At 46.5% G+C, this 25,491-nt stretch overlaps 1 protein-coding gene across 3 annotated transcripts in view; it reads right to left on the bottom strand.

Moving 5' to 3' along the window:
* The window catches only part of CARS1 (cysteinyl-tRNA synthetase 1), a 465,335-nt gene that overhangs the window by 191,882 nt on the left and 247,962 nt on the right, over nt 1-25,491 (bottom strand). For all 3 annotated transcript variants that reach the window (XM_085644733.1, XM_085644734.1, XM_085644735.1), the window contains 2 exons: nt 6,052-6,155; nt 4,223-4,320 (listed from right to left, as the gene is read on the bottom strand). In XM_085644733.1, coding sequence (XP_085500859.1) covers nt 4,223-4,320; nt 6,052-6,155 — 202 coding nt within the window. The remainder of the gene's footprint in view (nt 1-4,222; nt 4,321-6,051; nt 6,156-25,491) is intronic.

Genomic DNA, 25,491 nt, shown 5'->3' with positions numbered 1-25,491 from the left:
CCTCGGTTTGTACCTTTCAGTAGTGCACACCTAGATGGAGCTCGGTCTGAAAAAGAAGATGACGACGTTTTACAAGAAGCAGTACCACCACATCTTCGATTGAACACTACAGATCCACAGACACTATTTCAGGACCAAACTGTACTGAACAGAACTCGATATAATTTAAGGCCTAGACTGGTCAAGGACACCTGAAATTTTCATCTCTTTTATGACATGTATCATCTGTCCAGGTTGCAGGGTCACGGTAGGAGTCTTGGTTCGTGACCTGTATAGTGGCTAGGCCCCCAGGACTTGCAGTGTCATAGGACGGCTAATAATCACAGCCAAGTGAGTAAGGAAGATTGCCGTGAGCAACAATTTTAGAGGATGGATGTCAAATTGCAGAAGAATAACAAGAAGGAAGAGATGAAAAAGAGATATTGTAAATTAGTGTACAGTCAATGTGGCATAACATTGTGTGTTATTATGTTTTCTAGTATCTTATTGGCTTGTATAGGTTGGATTGTTCATGTTATGCAGCACAAATCTGTTCCTACTTCTATTTCTTTGCCTTTTCATTCTACTATCTCCCCACACCAATTATATACGCTTCCCCAACATGAACTAATCAGGAGAACAGAATATTTTAACAATTCATTTGTCCAGTTATTGCACCAACACCAATTGGTAGTCAACACAACCGACTGTTGGGTGTGTGGACTTATGCCTCATACCACCGAAAAAGGGATGCCATATTTAGTCCTTCCATTTTCCTATGAAGGTTCCGCTTGGGCCTATTTTGTAATGTTTTCAAATGCATACCAGAACCGATTTAGACATCCAGCTGGTTCATATGGTAGTGGACAAGATTTTAGTCATAGTTCTCTGATAAAAGGAATAGTGGCTATGGCTAGAATTGTGGAGAATGGTAAGATTCCTGTTGATGAGAAGCGGGCATACGACGCTTGGAACGTGACTCGTTACGCCACTTGCCTTACAGATAGGAGTAAACAGGGAAAATCTCCACCAATTTGGACTGTGCCTCATCGAGGTAACTTTTGTTTACAAATAAATGGCCAGACTACTGACACTGGACAAGGAAAGAGTGTTTGTTCCCATACGTACATTCACACATCTCAGAATTCACCACCGTTAGTGCCATCCCAGGGCACGTATTTTGTCTGCCACGATAGAGCCTACACGTGGCTACCGACGGATTTTTCAGGAACATGCTATATAGCCTTTCTTCTCCCTCTACCTATACTGCTCCTTCGGGACATCACAGAAACAGATATGGCAAAGGGATTATTGATTCTAAAGACACGGCAGGACAAGAGGGAGGTGATTTCCTTAAAGGATTTCTTCCTTTTTGGGGCCCAATGGCCAACAGTAGAAACATGAGACAATTGGTTTGTGTTGTTGAGACTACCATAGATGTCACTGTGGGAGCCTTGAGCAATCTCACAGCTGAACTTCAGGCGGATCGTCTCATGACATTGCAGAACCGGATTGCTTTGGATGTTATTCTTGCAGATCGTGGTGGAGTTTGTAAATTGATCGGATCTAGCTGTTGCATTTATATACCTAACGACGCCCCTACAGTATACCAAGCCACCTCCAAATTACATGTGATCTCCGAGTTGATTCATCAGGACGAAGGAGATTGGTCTTTGTTGGAATGGTTTTGGGGATTACTGTCCAAATGGGGATGGAAGGTATGAACATTCCTTGGAGTGATTTTGGCCATCATTTTTTCCTGTTGTCTCTGTATGCAGTGTGGCCCCGCCATAGGTGGTCTTTGTGCCACTATGTGTGTCCCAAGGCCTGTGCCACGGAAGACGGAGAGCATTAAAATGATTTTGCAGTAACAGCTTGATGACCTCATGGCCATTGATGACGACTCAGATTAAAATGAGTCTGTGTGTCTTGCCTGAGTAATGGCAAAAGGAGGGTCTGAGGTAATTCAGTTTCCGATCTCGTTCGTATTTAGCCACCATTTTGTGTCTTTCTGCCATTTTGTGTTGCCCTCACTCAGGCGGCACGGTGAACGAAGAGTTGTTTTTCCTCATCCTACTGCAACGTGTCAAATAACCTCCTGCCTCTGTTCATAGCTGGTGTCAGGGTCCGACCGACTCCACTAATCCTCGTCTGGTCTGACTGATCCCTGTTTCAACTATCTGTTGGTTCGCACCATTCTTTCCTGACTTTATCTTATCCTCTGGCCTTCGCTATTCTTTACTCGTATTCTCTCATTTCACAACTGTCCTCTAGGCCATACAAATGTGTCCTGCCACCTGCAAGTCGACTTATAAACACTACCACTGATTAACTTGTGGGGAAGGGTGACAAACACAGTTGGGAGAGGGGCTTATTTGAGTTACTTAATATCTTGTTTTCACATTCTTCTCATTGGTTGACCCTGTATGCATTGGGAGTGTTCTTTGTGAATATGTATGTTATAAAAGATTGTGCGCCACAAAGTAAAGTGGCAGTCTCCTAAGAACATACCAAGTGTACTTCTGGGACAACTGTACTTAGCTGCAGCTAATAAACCCTATCTTCTACGGCTAACGGAGTGTCCCGTGTCTCTGTTCGACAAAGCAGGTGAACTCAGGAGATTAAGGCGTACCCTGCGCCGCCAGGCCCCTAAGGTCTTGGTTCTTCAATCCAAGCCACAACGAATTGTGAGCTTGGCCACATTGCGGCCACCCAGTATAGCCTGGTTAGCACAGGTTGGAGATCTTCCGAGAAAACTGGGAGGTCTTGAGCAACCGAATCTCGTAGAGTATGGGAATAGTGACAGGTAGGCAACTGGCATTAATAGACATGAGGACCAAACTGGTGGAAGAACATATCCTCTACAAAAAGGTCTCCACTCGTTCGGACTCGATATACGAGTGGAGAGGTCAGAATAGAGTTTGTGTTGGTACAGCTAGTAGATGCCTGAACCCATTCGCTCTCAGACAAAGGCAGCAGGGACAAAATGGGAGGTTGTCTGGAGCAGGGCAGCTGCGCCTTACAATTTGGCAATTTACTGGGGGTGCACAGCAAGGTTTGGCCCAGAAAGTGATTTATTTTCTGGTAACATCTTCTACAATGCACTGAATCTGGAGAAACGTAATATAGCTAGTGAAATTATCCCAAGTCTCAAACCCTTTGGTTTCACGATACTAAGAATAAATTTACATAATAAAAAAGTGTTAGCCATTTCCTTGTCTTAATCTACTTCAGATTCTGAAATTTGTCTTTGAAGGCTCACCCTCACTGAATTCAATGGTGGCATAGTATTGCGAAAGACCTGTATAAATGTTCCCCCCGATGATGACCGCGTCAAATTCCACGTCGTATGAGGTTGAAAAGTCGACTATTATAAGAAATCAAACTGAACCTAGAAATTTCTTGGAAACACAGCTGAAATGCAAATACATATAGAACTGGTTATCTTTTAATGTGTATCTATTGTGTGTATATCTGGCACTATTCACTGTCCTGCCAGCACATATTACTCACACCCTGCCAACATGTTTATCTTTTGCTTCAGGTACAGACTTGAAGAAAAATCTTGATATAGGTTTTATCCTCAAATAACATTTAATCTGATAGTGTACAGCCACTAATTAAACTCAGGAAATTAGAACAGAGAAGCCCTCTAGGACCGTAACCTCATTTAAGGGTTGTTGGTGAGATGCTATTCTACTATACATATTTTAGAATTACTTTCCAAAACATAACACTATTTGTTCTCTCATATTCGCATATTTACTGGTGGGTTATCGGTTCACCAGTTTTGGACAATCTATCAGACAGTGAAGCTTACAGTCATACATATCAGTCTTTGCCAAGTTTGTGCATACAACTGCTGCAAATATTTCCTACTTTAACTGCTCTGTCTCAAAACTATGCCAACCACTCCCACTCTCAAAACTGTATGAACTGAAATCGCTGGAGTTCAATATTTTTGTTTGAAATGTTACTTTGCTACAGAAATAAATCTAAAAAAATAAACACGGAATAGCATAGTTTGAATCTGATATTATTGAGGCTTGCTTACAAGTAATTATCAGTCCTGGCAGTTTAGAAGGCCTAGACTTCAAATAGTTTAATGTTTGATGATAAAGGATGCAACACGTAAAACTACCGCTTTTCAAGTACGTTTCTTTAAATGACAGAGACCGGACAAGTCTGGATCAATTAAAGTCTCAAAGGAATTCAGTGTGCATTATAACAGCAACACACTTACCATTTATTCAGCTCAATCTCCTCCTGTTCCCATCTTGCAAATCGGCTGGTGATGTCAGCTGGGGTTCGAAGAATATCCTTTACATTTAAAAAGAACTCCTAAATAATAAAGATAGCCTCAAGTCAAAGTAGGTGACTGACATCTTTACGCTGCTGGTTATAAGTTTCCCAGTTGGAAGTACATTTTACCTACATATTTACATTTAAGTATCTATTAATATGTTAGTGGAGTCCTCCCTGGGGGTACCATCCTACCAGGGTGTGGATAGGCACCGATGATGAAGCCTGTCACGATAAAGGAGTGAGGAGTCTACTCCAATATCTTTAGATACCTCAGAGGTTTGAGGAGGGACCTCCCCTGAAATATTCCTGTTGTCATTGTGTGTGAGAGTAAAAGCAGATGATAACACTTGAAATGAACTCAAATTTGTAAGGCTGTATACATATATAATTTTTTAAGTTGTCACCAATTTAGTTGCTTTCAGTTCATTGGTTCACAGAAACTAAGCAATCATCTTGCAACTATTTCCAATGTATTCAAATTTTTAAAAAGTCAGTCATTTTCAGGAACCAGAAATAGATGGATTTTCAAATAGTTCAAAACCTCTTAAATAAACCTATGGGTATAGCCGGCAAGATAGCTAAGTGGGTTAACTGTAGGCCTGGGCGGTGAACTTCGCTCAGTTCGCGGAGTTTTCTGCACTCCGCGGAGCTCGCGGAGTGCAGAAAACTCCGCTTCGCGATGTGCAGCAGAGCTTTTCCCCCACTCGTGATCACGAACGGTAAGCTTGCGATTGCGAACAGTAAGTTCGCGAGCGCAAGTTGGCAAATACTAGCACAAACTTCAGTTCGCACTGCACTCTGACACTCGCGGAACTTTGAGGAGTTCCCCGCGGCAAAACTCAGCGAACTACGCCCAGGCCTGGTTAACTGTTCACCACTACTTTCAGATGTGGTGTGCAACGTGAATCCCAGAATCGCCAACTCAGCCTTTCATCCTTCCAAGGTTGGTAAAATGAGTACCACAAACTTGGGTGATATCAACATCAGCAGAAGTGCAGTATAAAACCCTACATAAAAACAAGTACATTTAGAAAGAAGTTTTAGGTCGCTGCATAAATTGACTTTCTTTCTTCTGTGTAAAGATGCACTAGGTAGACATGCTTTAGGAAGCTTATAAGATCTCACAGCTTTGAAATGTTTTCTTCTTGGTTATCTCTAGACCTTTTCTCTCCACGTTTATGTTTTGTTGCATATTGCTTCTTCATTGTAACTCACATGTAACATAACTATTTATGCTCATAGCTTCTTGTTTATGTTGTTGAAAAGCCAGTTTTTTTTAATGCATTTAAATTCTTCCAAATGTTTGTGTTGTTCAGGCTTTTATCAGTTTTGCTGTATTCAAGGAATACACTAGAAATGACATATATAATGTTTGCCACCTGTTTTAAATTAAAGATGAATGCAAAATTAATTTCAAAACTTTTTTCCACAGCTGATATTTCATATTAATGAAGAAATGCACAAGTGACTTACAAATCAACAGGTTTTACTCATTGTGTGCCTGTGGGGAAATGTGTTGATACATAAATGTATATGTTGGCAAATGGGAAACTTTACTGGCATATGTGTGTAAATGTTCTAATAAAAAAAATGAAGAAATGTTCAGACAGAAGCAGATCCACCTCACTAACAAAATGACTTGTAAAAACTACAAATCAAGTACATTTGCTCAACTGCTTTGTATAGAACAAGCTATTTACTGTTTGTCTAATTTACAACCTGACTTCATTTCTGTCCAAATGGATAAAATCTTGCATAGTTACTCACATTCAAAAATTTCTCATATTGTAGCGCAGACTCCATAGTGTTGTTTGAATAATCCAATGTATCCTTCCATGAATGCATAAGGAAAGCCAATCGTAGCTGCCGAGCTGTTTGAAATAAAATTGGTTTTAAAGAATTGCAAAATGTAAAATCTTTTGGAACAATGATTGGATTCTATGGAAAAACTCTTGAAAAACTGCAGTAGAAAAGACAATATCTGAAGAAATAGTGTAAGATTTTACAATATTGCAAGTTAATTTCTTCTCAATACCACTGGAGGATTAAACCATCACCTTTCCCAGACCGCGCACTCGTTTTGTTCTTTAATATCTCCTTTAATATCTCCCCTGTGTGTTTTGGCCCATCCCCCTTGTTGAGCTTCCAGCTCAACAAACCCCCAGATACCTACCGTCCTCCCATCCTTCAACACAGTTCAGCAGAAAAAAACTCACGTTTTATTCTCAAGGTAAACTATGCCACTTCCAGCACCAAAAACAATGTTGAAAAGGAAAAATGCATTTTTAGTTCTTCAATGCCTTAATTTTACAAAATGTTTATTTCAAAAGTCTGACTGATTAGAGTATTTACCTACGCCTACCTAACTAACCTCAAAGAAAATAATAACAAAGACACACAAATACCACCTTCCAGGATAAATGAATGAAGACAAATATTTAACTCTCGCTTTAATTGCAGAATGCCTACTGAAAAAGTGTTGTGCTTAAATCTTTTCTTTACCTGAAATCCTGGGACAAACAATTCCAAGGTGAGCTTAATGTAGCAAGCTCACCTAGTGAGCCAAAATGAAGTGCTCTGTGTAGAGAGTCTAGGTATCCCTTACTAGTGTACATGGGCTTGCTTTAACAATCCCAAGGTGCTCTATTTGTGGGAGTATAGTCGTGCGGCCTTAGGCTTATCAGATGGGAGTGTTAGGCATTTGTTGCACACACAGAGTCCGTAAATGAGGCACACACTCAATAAGGAAATCAGACACCAATTTGCAAAATTAACATATATTTTTATATAATTTTAGACACCAAGATCTTTAGGATCAGGTAAGTACTTTTCATGTTAGTGATTTTCAGGAAACTTAGAAAATACAACTGTTAGATTTGAGCCATGAGCCTGAAAGCGGTAATTTTGTCCTATGGGAGAAACATACACTGCACAGGGTGACGAGCTAACAACTTGCAAGACTGTTCTCCTGGACTTAAGGTAAGTAGGTGCCCAGGTCCAAAGAAGCACAAAGAGTTCAATGTTGTGGGGGGCGGAGCTTAGCTTGGCAGCAAGATGGCTGCTCAATAGAGGGCTCTGCCCGACGATGACAACATCCGACAGGCATCCCCGCTCAGCGAGTTCCTTTTGTGACCTCCAACTGATATGGCACCCTGCAGCAGACCTTGAGGGAGCCGCCCAGGCCTCCAGAGGCCCACCAGAGAACCTATGAAGCTTACACCGCATCAACTCTCGTTGCGGCCCGCGTTGGGCCTCAGCGGCGGCCGGCCATTGGCATTGCTCTCGGGGCTCCACCTTGCTCCCCGTGCCTGCCGGGTCCCGGGGGAGCCACGTGGCAGCTTGCTGTGGGTCTGCTTGGAATTGTTGTCCCTGGGGGCCAAACTGAACTCCTTGGGGCCTGCTGGCCTGATCCTCTCATGGGCGGCACGCAGCCTTGGACAGCGTGGTGGGTAAGTGACAATGTGCACAGTGGCCTCTTCCCCTGGCCCCTCGAGTGCATTGGGGGGATGGGTCTCCAGTTAAATTCTGCAAAATGCCCTGATCCCAGCGTTATTCACCTGTTTGGATGGGTGGTGGATGGGGGCGTGGGCAGCGTGATCTTACCTGTTGGGAGTGAGCTTGACCTAGGCGAGATCTGCACCCTTGAGACTTACATAAGAAGGGCTCCCATCATTCAACCAGGCCCTCTTCTCTGGCACTGCTCGTTTATTCCTTGCAACATTTTGGACGCCTGCAGACCCTTTCACACCCAGTTTCATTAAGGGCAACCCCCACATTCCAGGCCTGCTCATGCCCTCCACTGGACAACATCATTCCATGGAGAGGCAAGGGTGGCTCCCTTGACCCGCGTTTCCTCCCCTCACCCCTAGGGGTCCTTGCCCATTCCATAGTTGCAAGAGTCCTTAATTATAGGGATCTAGCATGGTCCTTCGCCTTGCCCGCGAACATCAATCCATGCAGTGCCAGGGCATTGTAGTCTTTCTACCCTGAGTTCACGCTTGCCAAGCTGCGCATCCCCCATGAGAGAAAACCCCACTACTTCACGGATGCCAAAGCTGCCCTAAAATTTGCCAAACATCAGCATGAAGGCGACATTGCCCCCAGTCGTCCCCGCAACATCAAGGAGAAAACCACCTCAGTGATAATGACTAACCCTACTCACTGTCCCGGGTGCGCCTTGACATTGCCGGAGGTGACTGGCCTCCCTTGCTGTGCTGACGCAGTGCTTGTTCTACTAGCCACCCTTCTGCGGACTCAGATGCCCCTCACGTGCCTTTGGATGCCTTGATTCTAGTGCTGACCATCTCCGTGGGAGCTTGCTGACCTCATGCAGGGTGTTGTTGCACCCCACCATTCACCCAGTCGGTTCATGAATGGATTGTTTGTCTTGCTTGCTGCTTCCCTCAGGGATGATCCCCATGTTGAATGACTGTGTTTGGGGTAGTTGGATTGAAGTTTTCAACTATGTTTGGGGGCTAGAGTGGGTGGACGGAGGGGTGATATGCGGTAAAGGGCTTCTGTTGGTTGACTTTCCTTCCCCCACCCCTCTAGAACCTAATTACATCCCATGCACGGCTCTGCATCATTTTTCTAACTCCCTCATATACACACTGAACTTGACCCCATCTTCCACATCATTATCTCTGTCTCTTCTTAACATAATGACCACCACCAGATGCCTGACCTGGAACATCCACAGGCTAAATGACCATAGAAAGGATAGATTACCACACACCTATCTCAATAGGCACCACATAGATATTTATTTCCTCCAGGAGCTCCACTTAACCCCGTTCACTGCATCCCTACTTGCACACAGGCTGGTGAGCTGACACTTACACCTCGCTCTAGGCCTGCCCTGGCAGCTGCGACACACCCTATACGAAGACAAGAGGAGATATGTCCTTCTCGCAGGCACACTGCATAGACACCCCGTCATACTGGTTTCCATATACGGCCCAACACAGATAGCCCCAAATGTTTTTCCGAGATCTGGCGTCTGATCATTAGCATGGCCCCGGGAGACTTTAATGTGGTCTTTGACAGCACTGTGGATCGCTCAGGTGCTCCTAGGCGTTCAAATCCAAACACAGCAGCACACTCCACACGCTTATACATGATAACTACCTAAATTACATCTGGCAACTTACGCATGCGACCAGCGTGGAGGGCACGTGTGTTACCACTTCACACAATGTGTGGTCACATATAGATTACTGGTTAGTCTCCTGTGACACCCATACCTGGTCCACCTCAGGGGGTACACATGCCTCGCACCCTTTCCGACCATGCCCCTCTTCTGCTAGAGCTCTACTAACTGTAGTCGACTCCACACATCTTTTCTTGCTGGATGCCCCTTGTAGCGATCCAGGATGCAGTGTTCCGGGATGAGATCCGCACTGTGATCACAGACTACTTTAGTAATGATGTTGCGTCAGTGTCTTACCTGTCGACCCATTGGCCTTTAAAGCAGTCATTTTGGGCATCTGTATTGAAAAACAATCCGGCATCCTCAGGGCAATACATGGGCAACTCACAATGCTGGAACGAGACCTTAGATTCCAAGAGCTAGAATACTACATCACTAAACAAGCCACTACCATGGCAGCCATCCGTGCAAAACTCTCCAACTACGAGGAAGAGGCCCTACGTGATACCAAATATCTAAGTTGGGAGGAGACAGCAAGCCGATATGGTGAGGATATTCGCCCTGGCCGGATGTTAGCTGATATGCTGCGCAGAGCTTGGGCCTCAGCCCATGTAGTGGAGCTACTGGACGAAAGGCAGGAGTGACAGTCTGCTCCCGGCGGGATACTGAAAATCATGACCTCCTTCTACTCCAAGCTCTACGAGGCAATGCTGGTTACTGGTAAAGAGGAACTAATCACATACCTAGACTTGATACAGGTGCTCTGGCTGGACCGGGTGCGTCCTTCATTTCTGGACGCTTCTTTTTCTGTGGAGGAGGTCATACAAGTCACTATGCCTAGTGACAGGGAACTGGGTTAGATGGTCTTGACACCTCTTTCTAAAAGGAGTACACAGACATGCATGCTCCCCCTGCTACTGTATTGTATGAGGCGTCTGGAGCACTGCCACCACCTCTGCGTGACGCAGTTATAGTTACAATTTTTAAACCTGGCAGGCCGGTGGATCTTTGCGACTCCTGCTGGTCGCTCTCCATGATACATGTCGACAATAAAATACTTGCAAACCCTCTAGTGAACTGCCTCCTTCCCTTGTTGCTCGACATCGTACTCCCAGACCAATTCTGGGTTTGTACTTGTGGATCCACTTCACATAACCTCCGCAAAATGTTTGCCCTCATGCATTCCTCTGATCCTTGCCGCAGTCATACTACTAGATGCCGCAAAGGCTGTATCTATTCCAGCTATTGAGGCACAGTCTTGGTCCGTCCCTTCAGCCTGTCTTTGTCTTAATGGCATGTTGTCCGCCCAATTCTAGATCACCTGTCAAGAGTGCCCACTGTTTATTTGATGTGGGAATGGAGCCCCTTGCGACCCAGTTGCGCCAACATTACACCTGTAGAGGCCTCGGTTTCATGGCCAAGAGATTGGTTTCAATGCCAGGAGCCTGGTGCATTCCAGGTACGTGGACGAAGTGACGCTATACATTCATAAACCAAAAGAGAACTTTGGCCCACTTATCTGCGAGGTCATTCAGTACGGTGGATACTCCGGTATCCAAGTCAACTAGGCCAAGTCCACACTGTTTCCCCTCACAGAGTGCACACAGCCGTTTGCCTCAGATTACCCACAGCAACCGGCTTCTGAACCGGTGTGCTATCTGGGTATTTGGCTCAGTCGCAACCTTGAACTCTGGAAAGCCAATTATGGCTGCACAGTGGAGTGGCTGGAAGAGAGGATCCCGGTGTGAATCCATTTGCCATTATCTGTGACAGGTCGGATAGGCAGGGCGAAAATGGTCGTCCTACCTAAGTTTCTGGACCTATTTATAAACATACCAATCCCACTTACGGCACATTCTTTACGGCAGCTGCGCTCTAACCTCCTTGCCCTGATTTGGGTCAGCAATCAACTGAGGATAGCATGGGAGAGACACTTACCTTACCTTTCCAACAGGGGGGACTGGGTGTGCCTAACTTGTCCCTCTATGCATGCTGCGCCCAGGCTCAAAAAAAATTTTTGGTTCTACCCAGCGCACTTCCAACCGCACACGGCTGTCGTGGTAGATCACGCAGCACCATGCACCCTCACCATGATGCTGTACAGACTATCTGTTCTTACCTCAATTCGCGCCCTCCTAGCCCTCCCCAGTACGATGCTTGAGATCGTACGTTACCACCAGCTTTGAGCCACATGTCGCACATTGCATGGTACATTCCGGCTCCTCCTCCTACACTGTGTGCCTTTGAACACATACAAACCAACTAATCGCTCCACCAGCTAGTCACTCGTCTTCACTACATCATGACGGACACAACGCCTGTGACAGCCCAGACTGCACGCACAACCTGGAAAGAACACACTAACCCCCCCTATCACTGATGCCCAAAAGTCATATTGTGGCCAAACGACTTCCCACTCCCCAAACAATAGACTTCGCTTTATCCACTTCACATTCCTTCACTGGCTATACAGCATCCCGATGCAGCTCCATCGTTTGGGCTTAGTGGAGGATGCTCCCGGTATGCACTGCGCTGCCCCTCAGGCTTCCATCCTTTACTTAGAATGTCCGTGAATGGCCGCATACTGGTCTGGGGTTTTTCCAGCTCTGCTCCTTGTCACAGGCCACCCCCATCTCAAATCCCTCTGGCTGGCCTCTTGGGTTATGTCAAAGATGTCCAATCTGGTGTCTGCTGCCTCACTGCCACACTCCTACTCCTGGCAAAACGGCGGTTGAACATTCATTGATGGAGACGACCTGCTCTCACAGTGAAGGATTAGCTGCAGGACGTGACCTAGTGTCAGGAGCAACTCTTCGCACATTGGGAGTTCACACCTCCTCGCTCCCGCCTAAATGACATTTGGGAACACGGGTTAACATATCAAAGGGAGAGACTTGCACCTCCAGAGAGTCATAAGAGTAGCCCGCTCGCCTCAACCTGATGACGCCCCTTCCCACCCTCTCTAGTAACACACATTCCTGTCCCTGATGCACTGTCTTTACCTGTTCCGTTCTACACCTGATAAGAGTGTCTGAGAACTGTACACATCATGGTCTTCCATCCACTTGTCTCCAGTTGGACTAAGGTCTGTACTTCACATGGGTAATGTCTTATTGTGATTGCGGTCACTGTAACCTTTTACTGCTGGGTTAATATGATGTCTTTGCTTGTACTGTTATTTGCTTTTATACCGTGCCCCCCCCTTTCCTCCTCCACTTGTTGTATTGTTTCTCTTTCTAAAATGCCAACAAAGAAATTAAGAAAAGAAAAAAGAAAGAAAAAAATAAAATAAAAGTTCACGGTCACCTGCCCTTGGGTGTCCAGGTGCAAAGGTGCAATCAGTGGTTGTAGCTTTGAAGTCAATGGGGAACAGTACCTGCAAAGAAAGGCTGCAAGTGGGGACCTGGGGACCAGTCCGGCAGAACCCAAAGGAGGGCTCGGGTTTTGAAGGTTTCAGGACCACAGAGACCCGATCAGTTTCAAACGACTCAGGTTAGGGGGCTCGGTGAACATGTGTTTTTTGCGATGGGTTGGAAAGTTTGAGGCTCTCACAGTTTTCGGTGTACCTGCAGATGAAGGAAAAGAAACATAGAAAGACTACTTCTGTCATGGAACTCGTCTCTGGTGAAGTCCCTCGATGTGCAGGCACGTTTTGGCTGCAGTGGTGTTTGGACTCAACATAAACAAGCCTTGGTGCTTGCAGCAGGGTCCGGTACCCTGTGTATTGGTGCAGGGAGCCTCCGGGGTGGATCAGCGACTCAAAGACTAGATGGATCGACAGGGCTGACCTTCTGGACACTTAGTGACCTCTTGCTGGGCTGCTGCTGCGTTAGTGTACCCGGTGGTCAGCATATCGGTGAACTGGACTGTGCAGTCCTTGCCTGCAGGCTGCACAGATGTGGCTCCTCCACTTCAAAGGAGATGCTGGCTGGTTGGCGAAGTGCTGGCAGCTCTGTAAGACTCTGGGAGAGTGCACAACTGCAGGACGAGTAGGGCCTTTGCAATTGTCGAGACAGGAGCAGGCAGGCAGGGTTTGGTGCCAAGTCCACAGCTACTTCACATTCTTGCATTGTTCAGCTCTTCTTTGTCCTCCTTGTTCTTTAGTCAGTCAAATCTGAGTTCCTGGTGTCAGGGGAGGTGTGGCGCAGCAGCCAGGGCGACTGACTCCGGAACCCAGGGGCTCAAAGTTCAATCCCCGGCACCAGCGGCAGATCAGCCCAGCACTATGTGACTCTGGGCAATAGCTCGCTTAATCTTCCCGACGGCCCCCAGCCCCTTGACACCCTTGGTTAATTGTTCGTGCTATACAAATACTGGACATTTACTGGACACGGAGGCACCTAAATACTGAATTTAAGGGTGTTACGGGAGTGAAGGGCAGAAGCCAATGGACTACTTACCCTTGGAGTCACTAGCCCACTATATGACCACTTCCTGTGGGGAGTGGGCATAACCCAGTCCCACAGTTCCCAATTCCACTAAAAACAAGATGGTGGAATCCTTCTTTCATGGAGCATATGAGGCAGCCCACCTTATGGGTCTGACTACCATGGTGGTGCAACACGTCTACTTGCATGCTTTTTTTTTTTAAACTTGAACAATCAACATTACAGCATATAATAGTACATTTGCATTTGCGCACGGTTCTAGAGGCAAACAGGGCTATGTTTCACATCAAGCTACATTAAAATCGACAATGAGATCACATTATGAGCAGCACGCCTACTTGCATACTTCATTTCCCACCTGACTTGGTGCTAAATGGGCCTCCGGGCAGGGGGTGACATCTCCCAGGTCTGGGGAAAGCCGGGGTCGTATATATAAGGTGGCAGGGGCTTTGACACCTCTGGCCTTGATATGCTAAATCAGAAGTCATCGTCCTGGAGGAGGTGTGAACCCCTTCCTCTGGAGCAGGCATTATTCCTGTCCTCAGAGAGCGTGGGCTTTCACCTGCAGGGGGCCAGAAACATGTCTGCGGTGGCAGGCTGGACAATACCAGTCAAACACTACACTGGCGACTCCCCATTGAAAGCTACAGAGCTCCCGACGCCAAAAATGCACTCTGAACTCGGCCGCCCCAGTGCCGCTGAAGGTGCACCTTTTGTGCTAGCTCAAACCCCCATCTGATCTGAGCTTAAGTCTAGGAGCTTTCCTTCCACAACCCAGTGGCCTGCTCATCAGCAGCCACCAACTGGAGGCCCCGTTTCCCCCATTGGATAACACTGGGCCTCAGCACTTTGCACGCGGCCGCCCTAGTGCAGCTGAAGTTGTAACAAGAATGCATCCTTGACCCTGGGAGACCCCCGAGTCTACCATCCAGAATACCAACTCCCCACAACAAAGTACTTACCTGTTAACCGATAACACTATTTTCCTCCATAGTATAACATTGACTGTTTTTCTATGAAACGTTTCGAAGGGTGGAGTTGGAAAACCGAAGAAATCCTTTTAAAATTGTACCAAATAACAAAGATGCTTTTATTCACCTGTTACAGGAAATGTCCCAGTGCAGTATCCAGGTATACTGCACTGTGTATCTTTATCTCAGCACCAAGACGCCTCGGCAGTAGTGCGCTTTAGAAATATCAAGTCAGTCAGTTGGTCAGTCAGTCAGTCAGACTGTGTAAGAAAAGTAATCTGTAAAGTAATCTACTGGTCATTTTTACTAAAAAGCCTATACAAAGTATATGTACTATATTTCCAAAGCATTGCATTTTCAGTAACAGTACTGTAATGAAAACAAAGTGCATATACAATTGGAATCCAAACTGTTTTACAACAGCATTACTACTGTAAAGTATTTAGTGCTTACCTATGCCAGGGTTGCTTGGTTCTATAAAATAAAATAACTAAAAGAATATTTATATTTTTATACAAAAACTATTTGTCTTAAGTTCAGTCTCTCTGAGTGTGTGAAATCATTTGCTGACTGAGTGTGTACAACAAATGCTTAACCCCTTCAGTGCCACGCCCTTTCCCCCTCATGTGCCGGGCGTTGCACTAGTGGGTGGGGTTCATGACGAGATTGTGTCGTCATGGGCACAGCGCAACCGTGCTCCATGACGAGACTATCTCGTCATGGGCACTGAAGAGGTTAACACTGTCCTCTGATAAAGCCTTACTGATAGACCACACTACCACAAATAGAGAGGAAGGTGCTATCTACTTTACCTCTGGCTACCTTTTGGGTTCCACTGGACTTTGTGCATACTATACCTCACTTTGGTATAGTATACAGAGCCAGCTTCCTACATTGGTGGATCAGCGGTGGGATACACAACTTTGCATTTGTTGGACTAACTTAGTTACCACCTGATCACACGACAGAACTCTTAAATTGTCTTTAGAATTCTGATATTTTTCAAATTGCCATTTTTACAGAATTACTAAAAGTCTTGTTAGGGCCTTGGTTAAGTCCCTTTAGAATTTTAGAAAAATAAAAAGTCACTTTAGCTAGGGATAAGATGGGTTAGAAGTTTTTCAACTATGTATCTTAACAACAACCCAGCTGTTAGTGAAAATAACCACAATGACCAGGATGAGGAGCTTGACCTCGCCCATTACCTTCACTTGTCTTTCAAGGAGGTAAGGTCCCTATGTAAAATTTAAAACATAATCAGGAGCTGTTGGCTGGGTATGCTAAGGACCACCCATCTGAAAATGGTGAAGACCAATCAGATGAGGAAGAAGATGGAGGGGATGTGGAGGAAGATCAACCCCTCGCCCCCACACTTCATAGGGAGAGAAGGCCCCAAATGGGGCTGAATCCGAAAATCAACCTCTTAGTACCTAGAAGCCACACAGGTGGATTAGGCACTACCGAGGACATTGAGGGCTGCCTTAATGAGGAGGACAGCCTTGTAGGAAGGTTGATCAAAAGACTGGATCTAGAGACCAGTATGAGAGTGAGAGAGTGAGAGAATGAGAGAGAGGGGCCGATGGGCCTAGCACCCATCAATGGTGGCAACAATTTACTTAATAAGGATAAAGAGCAATCTTATGATCCTAATATCCCCAAAGGGATTGTCCCTAAATATGAAGAGAGTGATGATATCACAAAATGGTTCACAGCCTTTGAGAGGGCCTGTGAAATGAGAAAAGTGAAGAAGTCACACTAGGGGGCACTCCTTTGGGAACTGTTCTCTGGTAACTTCAGAGAGAGACTCCTGACCCTTGCTGGGTCTTATGACCTCATGAAGAGAACTCTGATTGAGGGATTTGGACTCACAACTGAGGAATATATAATTAGATTTAGGGGGGCTCACAAAACCCCAAACCAATCCTGGATTGACTTCATAGACTACTCAGTTAAAACACTAGATGGTTAGTTAACCGGACACAATGTGCATGATTTCAATGGACTTTACAATCTGTTTATGAAAGAACATATTTTAAGTAATTGTAGTAATAAAAAGTTACATCAGCATTTGGTAGACCTAGGTCTAATTTCTCCCCAAGAATTGGGAAAGAAGACAGACCATTGGGTGAAGACAAGGGTGACAAAAACGACCACTTGGGTTGACCAAAAGAAAGGGGTTACAACTCCCCCACCCCCGCCCCCCTCCCGCCCAGGGGAAAGATAGTGAGAATCCCCAATATAAAAAACCTAAGTCTTCAATAGGGCCCTAAAAACCTGCCCAGGGGGGTTGGTCCCAAAACTCTTGACAATCTACTAACAAGTACAGGGAATAGAACTTTGATACTGCAAAGGCCTGGTGTAACAACTGTAGAGAGTTGGGCCACTTAGCTGGAGATGCCACTTGTCCTAAAAAGAAGCCCCCTATTCCTAGTACAGCTACTACTGGTGTTGCCAGTCTCCAGCTGGGATCAACAGTGTGCCAAGAGTAAATCAGGTTGCACACTGAAGCAGTTCTAGTTTTTGAATGGCAAGTTGAGTTTGCCACTGTAGCTGTGTGGCCACCTCAACTTAAACAAGTATTCACAATACCCTTAGATTAATGGAACTAGGATAGAAACTCTGAGGGATACAGGTGCCAGTGTCACTATGGTGAGAGATACACTGGTTTCCCCTGAGAAATACTTGATTGGGAGAACGTACCCAGTCACCAATGCTGACAGTGTTACCGCTAACCATGCAATGGCTATGGTGACATTAGACTGGGGCGGGGTGGGTGGGAGGGGGGCATACTGGCCTGAAACAGGTAGTGGTCTCTCCAAAGCTTCCAGCTGCAGGTCTGCTTGTCAATGACCTGGAAACCTCAGCATGGGTAGTCTGAGGTTGAATTGAAAACCCATGCTGGATATCCCTGAGATGGTGTGTGTAAAAACAAGAGCACAGAGTAGAAAACAGGATAAAAAAGAAGTGTTGGAGCCTGAAAGTATGGCCCAACCTTCCAAGAGGAAAGATAATAAGACTGGAGAACCAGCTTCTGTTCAGCAACAGGATCAGGACACTCTCCTCAGGGAGAGGACTTGGACACCCCAGAGGGAACTGAGCCCATGGAGCTTGACCCTTACCAGGTTGAACTCTTGGGCCCAGGGGGACCCTCTAGGGAACAGCTGTGCCTTGGACAGCAGGACTGTCCCACTCTTGAAAGCCTGAGGCAGCAAGCTGCTGCACAGGAAAAGGGAGATGTCAGTGGTACCCTGAGTGTCTATTGGGAAGAGGGGCTACTGTACACTGAAGCCAGAGACCACAACCGTGGAGCCACTATGAGAGTGGTAGTGCCTCAGAAGTACAGGGAGTTCCTCCTGGCTTTAGCTCATGACATCCCTCTCGCTGGGCATCTGGGTTGAACCAAAACCTGGGAAAGGCTAGTTGACCACTTTTACTGTCCCCAGATGTCTCAGAAAGTAAAGGAGTTTATCAGCTCCTGTGTCACCTGTCAAGCCAGTGGCAAAACAGGTGGACACCATAAGGCCCCCTTGATACCAGTACCAGTGGTTGGGGTTCCCTTTGACAGGGTAGGTGTGGACATAGTGGGTCCACTTGAACCTCCCACAGCATCAGGAAACAATTTCATACTAGTGGTAGTGGATCATGTCACTGGGTATCCTGAGACAATTCCCTTAGGACTACTACAGCTTGTGCAGTAGCCAAGGCCCTCATTGGTGTGTTCACCAGGTATGGGTTCCTAAGGAGGTGGTTTCAGACAGAGGTTCCAACTTCATGTCTGCTTACCTCAAACACGTGTGTAAAGAGTGTGGAGTGCAGTACAAGTTTACTACACCCTATCACCCACAAACCAATGGCCTTGTTGAGAGATTCAACAAGACATTGAAAGGCATGATTATGGGGCTCCCTGAAAAACTCAAAATGAGATGGGATGTCCTCTTACCATGCTTGCTTTTGGCTTACATAGAGGTGCCACAGAAGGAAGTAGGGTTTTCCCCCTTTGAACTTGTTTGGCCATCCTTTGAGGGGATGAGAAGGTCTATTTAAGTAGTTTATTCAGTCAACAGGAATGACCCCGGTCTGCAGCTTCCCTCAACAGTTACTGCCGCTCCGACCTCCAGAACCCACACAAGTTATGGAAGTGGAAGCAAACAGCACACGCAATGCATGAACAATCTAAATATACACATAGCTATAACACATCTCACCTCTAACAAAACAAAACAGCATAACACTGGAATATATTTAACAGACAAAAGCAGTAATAAAAGGAAAGAAAAAAAACAATAAAAGTGTCAAATAAACAGTAATCATCATTTTCAAAGGCAAATCTTAACCAGCAGTATATCTTATTGCAAACATAAGATTCCAAATATTTGGGCCTGGTTTTACAATGCATACTGTGATCTCTAAGCATCTCCAAAGGTCTGCCAACTTCACCCCCACATTTCCTCACCCACGCTCTACCTTCTGTTTCATTGCATTTAGCCACTGTTCTAGTGTTCCACCACTTCCCATCATCCAACTTGACAACATTCACTCTTACATCAACAATCATCTTGGGAGTAGATAACTTAGAATAACCTTTCTTTTGAAGATGGTCAGAATGTACTTGGACTAACAAGCCTGTTAAATACTTTGCATTCTTTTCTCACATTATCAATGTGACTTAGTTTGTACCTTGTTTGATATTTGTCCACATTCTCACGTAGGTCTTTGTAATTCACTTTAAAGGTGCCAGCTCTTGCCATCCATGCCAGGGCTGCTACTGTACACGGCATCCTGCCTTTCAGCAAACTAAATGGTGTAACCCCAAATGCAGAATGGGGTGTGACACGATAGTTCCACACCATTTCTTTCACTTGATCCTTCCAACACAAGTTACTATGCTGAGCCAACTTAATACTTTCACCCAAAACACGGTTAAACCGTTCAATCATACCATTCCCCCTTGGATGATAAACAGGGGTTTTGCAATGTCTGATGCCTCATTTGTTCAGAAAAGTACTGAACTCTTCAGATACAAATTGGGGACCATTGTTGGTTAAAATTTCTGCAGCAGGACACCCCTCATGCCGAAATATGTCTTCACAAAAAGCAATTACATTCTTCGATTTCACCTCCTTTACAAATCCTACTTCTGGCCATCTGGACAAGAAATCCATTAAGACAGTGGCATATTTTTCGTCAGCACCTAAACCATAACAAGCATTGGCAGATGTTGTTGCACCAAGTATATTGTGCTGCATAACTAAATACTTATAAGGCCCCTAATGCGAGACGTATTGGCTATGCTAATGCTTGTTTATACTGTTGCATTAAGTACAAATAAAAGTAGGTGTCTGGCTAATGCATTTTGTGCAATAAGAGAAACAAGACTTGAGGGGACAGGGAGGTGAAATAAGTAGAAAAAAGCCGATTCATGTGAAGGAAAAAGGAAGTGCCTGCTGCTTTACTGCTATGGACTAGCGCAGACTGCCTTTTATGTACATATCGGAGGCATGTTCACAAACATGTAATGTATTTGACTGTTTCAGCGGATATGAGATGTGCCAGTAGCCTGTGCTCTTACATACTCTGGGCCACACAAAGACAATACAAACTGCCAACCCCACAGATAAAGCAGTCTTCCTGGCGAATGTGAACCAAGGTGATTAAAGGGTGAGAAATAAAAGCGAAGGGAAGGCATTCTTCTCAGCTGCGAAAGAGTGTGGCATCAAGGCATGCCAGGGGCAAATCAGGTAGCGAGATGATTGTAAGGTTGGGATGTACAGTTCTAAGCAAAAAAATCACAAACGGAAAACTAACTTTACACTAGAAGAGTACAGTAACGAGAACGAGCCTGTGTGGAAAGAATAAGGATACAGGGGGACAGCTGTACATGCAGAAACGCTTGGCTGCGGGGGATCTGGTAGGGGCTAAGAAGAGGCAGCCAAAACATGGTGCATAAGACAAGGGAAGTGGGCAAAACGAAAGTTGTAAGGACTGACCTGTGCAGCGACATCGCCGAGGGCATGCAGGGAGGCAGGAGCACCTGTGTGGGAGACTGCGTGCATGTGTTAGAACGCAAAGAAAAACACAAATTTCCAAAACAAGCAGACAGGGCATTCAACTTAAGTGACTCGGGCGTCGTATGGCACGAGTGTGGAAGTTACAGTTGTTTTCTGGATACAGGAGCGTGAGGAGAGGGGCTCGGATACACAGCAGCGAGAAAGGTGATCGTAGCACTGTCAGCCTGAGAAGACTGCAAGCGGGAGGTACAAGAACACACACTGAGGCGAGGGATTCACCCTCGCGACCGGGCTCCCATCAGGTGTTGGAAACACAGAGCGGCGGTGGTCCTGGGAGGGATGGCGCAGGCTTGCAAAGTAAACAAGGGGCAAAAGAAACACGGGCTGACAGGGCGCCGAGCTGCAGGGACAGGCTTGAGGCCAGCAAGCTGGCTGCCTGTCAGAGGTGAGGGCCTCTTGAGATGAGGAGGACTGGGGGGAAAATGTCCCTCGTAGAGAAACAACCAGCCAGGGAAAACAGACACACAGGAACTGAAAGGAACTGAAATCAAGCGCGGTCGGGAAAGTGAAAGTAGAGTTTTCAGTACTTTTCTGCCTTCTACCCCAAGATTGTGTTTCAAAATAGCTAACTTCCTTTTAGACATGTAATCATCACCACCAATTGCCTCCAAATTCGTGATGAAAGCCTCTTTTCCAGACCTCCCATCCCATACAAGGTTGGCGTGGTTGTTCCAAAAACGTAGGAGGCGCAGCAATATTGTGGGAAGCCATAATGCAAACAACAATGAATAGTCACCCCAAAAATAAATAGGAGGATAAAAGAAAAGGTGTGCCTATCACAGTGCTTGATAGGTCGAATGCTGCAACAATCATATAGTATTTTGCATGCCTCAACAGGTTCAACAAACGTTGAGCAATGTAGAAGTGAGCACCACTTAAAGGTGTGCATGTCACCGAGAAAGTGAACAATAAACAAATGATGTGTGCGTGCCAACGTGACACGCCGCTTGACTGCTTGTTGAAAGGAGCTGCGAGCAACCGTTGTCAGAAAAAGATGTGTGCGCGCCACTGTGACGTGCAAATATTGCCCAGCTGTGCCCGTCAACGCAGGTCACCAGCAGGCTGTACGCAGAAAGCTGTATGAAGAGATGTCTCTTTTATTGAAAATGACAACGCGTTGGGCATTTGCTAGGCGACCAGTGTGCTCATCCGTGCTTCAAGCCGACGTGCGTCTCTTTGTAAAGCGTGATCTCGAACACAGAGACCTATGTCACACTTCCTTCGGCCGCAGCTCGACAATGGCAAAGTGGAACTCAGGGTAGCTGAGAACGGCTTCTCGTTAATGCTCTTGCGCCGTGAATGAGGTAAGAGGTTGCGCCCTGAGTAATGTTGTATAACGGCCTCTTTACAAATGTCCCGTGTTATACGTTTCCCTTTAAAAAAAAAAAAATTACCACAAATGTATGCATGCAGCTTAACCTGCCTAAACGTCTTGATAGTGAATCATCAGCAGACGTAATTCATCCTCAATTGACCGGGAACAAGTAACTCAATAAAAAATCAGCTTGCCAAATCTTCCAGTAGACACCTCTCAGTGGAATTGAATCCCGGATCGTCGCCAGTCTTATAATGACGAGTGGACAAGAAGGTGTTTTTGAGTCTTTTATTTAGTCAACAGGAACAGCCCCCGGTCAGCCGTTTCCCTCAACAGTTACTGCCGCTCCGACCTCCAGAACCCACACACGTTCTAAATATACACATAGCTATAACAGGGACCACTCTGTCTTGTAAAAGAGGGTTGGGAGAAGCCCCGCCAAGAACCGAAACAAGATATTGTAGACTATGTGCTTGGCCTAAGGTCCAGAATGGCTGAGTACATGGAAACAGCATCCAAGAATCTGGAGGCCAGCCAGGAGCTTCAGAAGCACTGGTACAACCAAAAAGCTGCACTGGTAGAATTTCAACCAGGGCAAAAGGTGTGGATTTTGGAGCCAGTGGCACCAGGGGCTCTCCAGGACAGATGAGTGGCCCTTACCCCATCTTAGAAAAGAAAAGTACTTGGTTGACCTGGGCACAAGCAGGACACTCAAAAGGGTGATCCATGTGAACGGCCTTACGCTTTTCCATGACTGGGCTGACATCACGATGCTGTAGGTGACTGATGAGTATCAGGAGACAGAGAGTGAACCGACACCTGACCTCTCATACAGCCCAAAAGATGCGTCAGTGGATGGAGCTGTCTTTTCAGACACTCTCTCTGCCCAACAGCAGACTGATTGCAAGCAAGACTTGCAGCAGTATGCAAAGCTCTTTTCCTTGACCCCTGGTCAGAAAAACTGGTGTACCCATGATGTGGACACTGGTGACAGTTCACCAGTCAAATACAAAATCTATCGACAGTCTGATCAAGTCAAGGAAAGCATCAGAGCTGAAGTCAGCAAGATGCTGGAGTTAGAGGTTATTGAACCCTCTGAGAGCCCCTTGGCCAGCCCAGTGGTTCTAGTCCCCAACCCACATCCACAGGGTAGAAAGAGAGAAATGAGGTTCTGTGTGGACTTTAGAGGGCTCAACTCTGTCACCAAGACAGATGCTCACCCTATCCCAATAGCAGAGGAACTGATAGACAAACTAGTTGCAGCCAAATGTCTTAGTACCTTTGAATTAACTGCATGGTACTGGCAGATTGGCATGGCAGCAGGAGCAAAAGAAAAGACAGCATTCTCACACCTGATGGGCATTATCAGTTTACTGTTATGCCCTTTGGTTTAAAGAATGCCCCTGCCACATTCCAGAGGTTGGTGAATCAAGTCCTTGCTGGATTGGAATCCTTTAGTGCAGCTTATCTAGATGATATTGCTGTCTTTAGTTCCACCTGGCAGGATCACCTGATCCACCTTGGCAAGGTTTTAATTGCCCTGAAAAGTGCAGACTTAACTATCAAGGCATCCAAATGCCAGATAGGGCAGGGAACTGTGGTGTACTTGGGCCACCTTGTTGATGGAGGCCAAGTGCAACCCTTACAGCCCAAGAACCAGGCTATCCTGGACTAGGCAGCTCCAACAACCTAGACCCAAGTCAGGGCATTCCATGACTTTACTCGGTACTACAGGAGGTTTGTGAAAGGGTATGCGTACATTGTGGCTCTCCTCACAGAACGTACCTCCAAGAAGATGCCCAAAAATGTAAACTGGACAGTAAACTGTCAAAAGGCTTTTGACACCCTGAAAGAGGCAATGTGCTCAGCAGCAGTTCTCAAAGCTCCAGACTATGCCAAGCAGTTCATTGTGCAGACTGATGCCTCCGAGGTAGGGATAAGAGTGGTCCTATCCCAGACCAATGATGAAGACCAAGACCAACCTGTTGCTTTTATAAGAAGTCTTCTCCATAGGAAGCAGCATTGGAGTGCCATTGAGAGGGAGGCTTCTGTTGTGGTTTGGTCCCCGAAGAAGCTGAGAACATACTTGTTTGGTACTCACTTCCTATTTCAAACTGATCACAGACCTATCAGATGGCAAATGCAGATGAAAGGTGAAAATCCTAAACTGTTGCGGTGGTCCATCTCCCTACAGGGAATGAACTTTGTAGTGGAACACAGGCCTGGGACTGCCCATGCCAATGCATTTGGACTTTCCAGTTAGAAAATGAAGACTCTCTAGGGCATAGGTACTCACAAACTTTATCTCGGGTGCCAAATTTACAGTGTGATTTGTGCCCAGGGGCCGCACTGGTGGGGGCGGGGTCAGTGGGGTGGGCGTGGTGGCGGGGCAAGAGGGGTAAAAAAACTGTGAACATGAGGTTGAACACAGGCCCCTGCAGCGGATGCATTCGTCCACTGAGCCACCAGATCCGGCATACACACATCTCTCTCTATCTCTCTCTCCCTCTCTCTGTCTCCCTCCCTCCCTCTCTCTATCTATCTCTCTCCCTCCCTCTGTCTATCTCCCTCCCCCTCTCTCCTTCCCTCCCTCTCTCTGTGTCTCCCTCTGTCTCACTCCCTCGGTCTGTCTCCCTCTCTGTCTCCCTCCCTCCCTCTCTCTCTCTCTGTCTCCCTCCCTGTCTCCCTCCCTGTCTCCCTCTCTCTGCCTCCCTCTCTCTGCCTCCCTCCAACTCTCTCCCTCTCTCTCTCTCTCTCTCCCTCGTCTCTCTCCCTCCCTCTGTCTGTCTCCCTCTGTCTGTCTTCCTCCTCCCTCTATCTGTCTTCCTCCTCCCTCTGTCTGTCGCCCTCCTCCCTGTCAGTCTCCCTCAGTCTGTCTCCCTCCCTCAGTCTGTCGCCCTCCTCCCTCTGTCATTCTCCCTCAGTCTGTCGCCCTCCTCCCTCTGTCATTCTCCCTCAGTCTGTCGCCCTCCTCCCTCTGTCATTCTCCCTCAGTCTGCGCCCTCCTCCGTCTGTCATTCTCCCTCAGTCTGTCACCCTCCTCCCTCTGTCAGTCTCCCTCAGTCTGTCGCCCTCCTCCCTCTGTCAGTCTCCCTCAGTCTGTCGCCCTCCTCCCTCTGTCAGTCTCCCTCCGTCTGTCTCCCTCCTCCCTCTGTCAGTCTCCGTCTGTCTGTCTCCCTCCGTCTGTCTGTCTCCCTCCGTCTGTCTGTCTCCCTCCGTCTGTCTGTCTCCCTCCGTCTGTCTGTCTCCCTCCCTCCGTCTGTCTCCCTCCCTCCGTCTGTCTCCCTCCCTCCCTCTGTCTCCCTCCCTCTGTCTC

Source organism: Triturus cristatus, chromosome 3_1, assembly GCF_964204655.1.
Source record: "Triturus cristatus chromosome 3_1, aTriCri1.1, whole genome shotgun sequence".
Taxonomy (NCBI): Eukaryota; Metazoa; Chordata; class Amphibia; order Caudata; family Salamandridae; genus Triturus; species Triturus cristatus.
Note: the sequence above shows the minus strand (reverse complement) of the source record. Positions and strands in the feature narration are given on the sequence as shown.